We start from the raw sequence: 5,000 nt of genomic DNA on the forward strand, positions 1-5,000 counted from the left end.
TGTGTACAGTAGTGTGTGTACAGTAGTGTGTACTGTAGTGTGTACTGTAGTGCTTTTAAATCATTTAAACATAAGCTATATTAAAACAATTATACTGTAATAGTGTTATTTTGGTGTTAAATTCATAAAATTAAATGAGAATTATTGGAGGTTATTATACAAACACTATAATTATTTACGTTATAGTGTTATTCGCTTTTCTTTGAGATTAATAGACAATCGATTTAATAACACAAAAAACGGTCTGAAACTTTTACTTTGAAAAAGTAACTTCCGGTGTTTGTTACGCCTGTCGCCATTGTAGAAAGGCTCGGTGTTGCGTCACCACGTATGTGAAGCGGACTGTTATTACTGAAACGGGCCGCGCGGGGGCACTGTGACATCACATCCGGTTGTGACGCAGACGCAGTGGACGGTGAGTTTGTGTAACGCTGCAGTGTGTAAAGTGTGTGGTGTGTGTTTACTCACACTGAGCTGTGACGTCGGGAATAAACATTTAATCTACTATACTAATGTATATGATTAAATAGGCACACACACACACACACACACACACACACACACACACACACACACACACACACACACACACACACACACACACACACACACACTTATACATTCACACACATGCATACACACACAAATACATACATACACACACACACACACACACACACACACATATATACATTCACACACATGCATACATACATACACACACACACACACACACACACACACACACACACACGTACGCATATATACATTCATACACACACCCCTACATACACATACACACACACATAAACACATACAAACACATGTACACATATATACATTCACACACATACTGTACACACACACGCACACACACACACGCACATACACACAAACGCACATACACAGACATACATACACACACACGCACATACACACCGGATTAATCAGATAATTAAACGCCTCATTAAATCTGCAGTTAAACACTAATGAACGATTCTGTCTGCGTATTAGACTAGACGGGTTCATCAGTGGTGTGTGTGTGTGTGTGTGTGTGTGTGTGTGTGTGTGTGTGTTATTTACAGGTGAAAGATCACTTTCTTCACACCATTACACACACAGTGTGTTTGGATTTTATTTAAAAATTTTATTTGTTCTTTGCTCCTCTACTTCAGCTCAAATCTTTCACACTTACAGTATCTTATTCTCCCTACACACACACACACACACACACACACACACACACACACACACACACACACACTCTGACAGCAGGACGTAACCTGTTTCACCGACATGCTACAGAATGAAATAAACTATAAATAAAACTGTCACTATAACTGATAAAGTGTTTGGCATTGATTTTATTATATTATATGTAATTTCATGTTATTATTAAAAATAAATTGAAATGTTTACATGTTCTGTGGTGCTAGAGGAATAAATTAGTCATCACACCACTGTAAAACACCACTGTAAAACACACACACACACACACACACACACACACACACACACACACACACACACAGTGTGACTGACTTGTATGTGTTTTAGGCCTCCATGATGGCTGCTCAGGTGTGTTTCCATGGCAATCGCTTGGTTCTTCAGCAACTTGGGAAGCAGGTGCGCTGCTTTACTTCCAGCATCTCGGTCAGACATAATCAATCTGGGAGCGAGCCGGACCCTCACACACAGGAACACACACACCCTATGACCCACTTTCCATTCTCCCGTTCTGCTATCGGAACCTTCTTTCAGGAGCAGCCTCTGCTCAGGAACCCATTTACACAGGATACACTGCTCAGAGGATACCTGCGCAGACACCTCCCTCTGCAGGTCAGTTACAGCACACTAACTTCAGCCTCTGGTCATCTGCACATGCTCAAGTCCCAAACTGTGTGTGTGTGTGTGTGTGTGTGTGTGTGTGTGTGTGTGTGTGTGTGCTATAGGAAGTGCAGTTGGATCTGTCTAAATTCGGTGAGCGTGTTGTGCATGAAATTGATGATCTGGGGCGTCAGTGTGAGCAGAATCCTCCCCGGCTGCAGCTGTATGATGCCTGGGGTCACCGTGTCGACCGCATCATCACCTGCGATGCCTGGACACGCTTGAAACACATCTCTGCACAGGAAGGGCTTGTTGCTGCTGGATACGAGCGCCACTTTGGCGAGTGGAGGTGTTCACCTCGGCCCTGTCTGATAGCATGTTGAAGAGCTGTAGATGCTGTAGAACAATCTCTTATCACACTACACAACTCTGTTTACATAAAACTTATGGTATAAATACAGGGAATGTGTCCAGTCACACACTTCTGTAATACTGATTCATAACATATCTCTTGTGTGCGGTGTGTGTGTGTGTGTGTGTGTGTGTGTGTGTGTGTGTGTGTGTGTGTGTGTGTGTAGTCGTGTGTATCAGATGAGTAAGTTGTATCTGTATTCACCTTCTGCTGGACTCTACACCTGCCCTCTGGCCATGACTGATGGAGCCGCCAAAGTCATAGAGGTAAAACACGCAGACTCAGTAATGATTGAGTAGTTACTACAGCTTAAGAGTGTGTGTGTGTGTGTGTGTGTGTGTGTGTGTGTGTGTGTGTGTGTGTGTATAGTCTCTGGGCATGCCCATTAGGGAGGTGTTTGAACATCTGACCACGCGAGATGAAAAAAGCTTCTGGACATCAGGACAGTGGATGACTGAAAGAAAGGGAGGATCAGATGTTGGTAGGGGACACACACACACACGCACCCGCACGCACACGCACGCACACGCACGCACCCGCACGCACACGCACGCACCCGCACGCACACGCACGCACACGCATGCACACACACGCACACGCACACACACACATACACACACACACTCATGCACACGCACAAGTTCTGATGCTGTTGTAACTGGTTGTGTGGTTGCCATAGCAAATGGGACAGAGACAGTTGCCGAGCGACAAGAAGACGGGTCGTACCTGCTACGTGGCTTTAAGTGGTTCACTTCCGCAACTGATGCTGACGTCACACTGACACTCGCTCGCATCGCAGATTGCCATGGCAACACCATACCGGTACACACTCACACAGTCACTTGCATTACAGGTCACCATGGCAACTACGTATCATGTCTCCCCTGCTTAATGTACAACATGGATTTATGAAAGGTGCAGATGATTAACTTATTATTATTCGTATACATATACACTTGTGTTGCAGATCACCATGGCAACACCATATTGGTACACACACACACACACACACACACACACACACACACATTGTAAATTGCCATGCTAGTAATATATCTGTGTATACACAAGTCCCTGCCAGTTGGATGATGTCATCGTGTTACTGTGCCCCAGGGCAGTGTGGGTATTTCACTGTTCTGTGCTGAAGTGTGGGACTCTGAAGGCCGAACTAATGGAGTGGAGATCCAGAGACTGAAGGATAAACTCGGCACACGACAGATGCCCACTGCAGAACTGCTGCTGGATGGCATGAGGGCAAGACTGGTACACACACACACACACACACACACACACACACACATTGTGATCTATTGTACATGTGCTTCTTATTTTTTCTGGGGAAATGAAACTTCTTTAGTCTTAACTTCTTAAATTCTGATCTATCAAAAGATATTTTATTAAATCTTTATACAGAAAATGCTTTCAGAGTAAAAGTGAAAAAAAGGAAAGACCTTTTGCACAGGTATCTTGACCTGGATGGGAATTGGGTCGTGTCATGAGGATGGGGTCATGTCATTAGGATGGGGTCGTGTCATGAGGATGGGGTCGTGTCATGAGGATGAGGATTGGGTCGTGTCATGATGATGATTGGGTCGTGTCATGATGATGATGAGGATTGGGTCGTGTCATGAGGATGGGGTCGTGTCATGATGATGAGGATTGTGTCGTGTCATGAGGATTGGTCGTGTCATGAGGATGGGGTCGTGTCATGAGGATGGGGTCATGTCATGAGGATGGGGTCGTGTCATGATGATGGGGTCGTGTCATGATGATGAGGATTGGATCGTGTCATGAGGATGGGGTCGTGTCATGAGGATGGGGTCGTGTCATGAGGATGGGGTCGTGTCATGATGATGAGGATTGGGTCGTGTCATGATGATGAGGATTGGGTCGTGTCATGAGGATGAGGATTGGGTCGTGTCATGATGATGAGGATTGGGTTGTGTCATGAGGATTGGGTCGTGTCATGATGATGAGGATGGGGTCGTGTCATGAGGATGGGGTCGTGTCATGAGGATGGGGTCGTGTCATGAGGATGGGGTTGTGTCATGAGGATTGGGTTGTGTCATGAGGATGGGGTCGGGTCATGATGATGAGGATTGGGTCGTGTCATGATGATGAGGATTGGGTCGTGTCATGATGATGAGGATTGGGTCGTGTCATGGTGATGAGGATGGGGTCGTGTCATGAGGATGGGGTCGTGTCATGAGGATGGGGTCGTGTCATGAGGATGGGGTCGTGTCATGAGGATGAGGATTGGGTCGTGTCATGAGGATGAGGATTGGGTCGTGTCATGAGGATTGGGTCGTGTCATGAGGATGAGGATTGGGTCGTGTCATGAGGATGAGGATTGGGTCGTGTCATGAGGATGAGGATTGGGTCGTGTCATGAGGATGAGGATTGGGTCGTGTCATGAGGATGAGGATTGGGTCGTGTCATGAGGATTGGGTCGTGTCAGGGTGATGAGGATTGGGTTGTGTCATGAGGATTGGGTCGTGTCATGATGATGAGGATTGGGTCGTGTCATGGTGATGAGGATTGGGTTGTGTCATGAGGATGGGGTCGTGTCATGAGGATGGGGTCGTGTCATGAGGATGGGGTCGTGTCATGAGGATGGGGTCGTGTCATGATGATGAGGATGGGGTCGTGTCATGATGATGAGGATTGGGTCGTGTCATGAGGATGAGGATTGGGTCGTGTCATGAGGATGAGGATTGGGTCGTGTCATGAGGATGAGGATTGGGTCGTGTCATGAGGATGA

General features: G+C 46.2%; 1 protein-coding gene across 3 annotated transcripts in view; it reads left to right on the forward strand.

The window, feature by feature from the left end:
* Positions 1-198: 198 nt before the first annotated feature.
* LOC113636977 (acyl-CoA dehydrogenase family member 11-like) overlaps positions 199-5,000 on the forward strand; it is a 14,607-nt gene continuing 9,805 nt past the window's right edge. The window contains exons 1-8 of one of the 3 annotated variants that reach the window (XM_027137347.2): positions 199-415; positions 1,558-1,626; positions 1,762-1,839; positions 1,953-2,176; positions 2,406-2,505; positions 2,609-2,720; positions 2,919-3,061; positions 3,353-3,502. In XM_027137347.2, coding sequence (XP_026993148.2) covers positions 1,564-1,626; positions 1,762-1,839; positions 1,953-2,176; positions 2,406-2,505; positions 2,609-2,720; positions 2,919-3,061; positions 3,353-3,502 — 870 coding nt within the window. In that variant the 5' untranslated portion in view covers positions 199-415; positions 1,558-1,563. Of the gene's footprint in view, positions 416-1,100; positions 1,122-1,557; positions 1,840-1,952; positions 2,177-2,405; positions 2,506-2,608; positions 2,721-2,918; positions 3,062-3,352; positions 3,503-5,000 lie in introns of those variants that run through there. The other 2 variants (XM_027137346.2, XM_047803491.1) reach the window with 2 other exon arrangements.

The sequence above is a fragment of the Tachysurus fulvidraco genome, chromosome 18, assembly GCF_022655615.1.
Source record: "Tachysurus fulvidraco isolate hzauxx_2018 chromosome 18, HZAU_PFXX_2.0, whole genome shotgun sequence".
Lineage (NCBI taxonomy): Eukaryota > Metazoa > Chordata > Actinopteri > Siluriformes > Bagridae > Tachysurus > Tachysurus fulvidraco.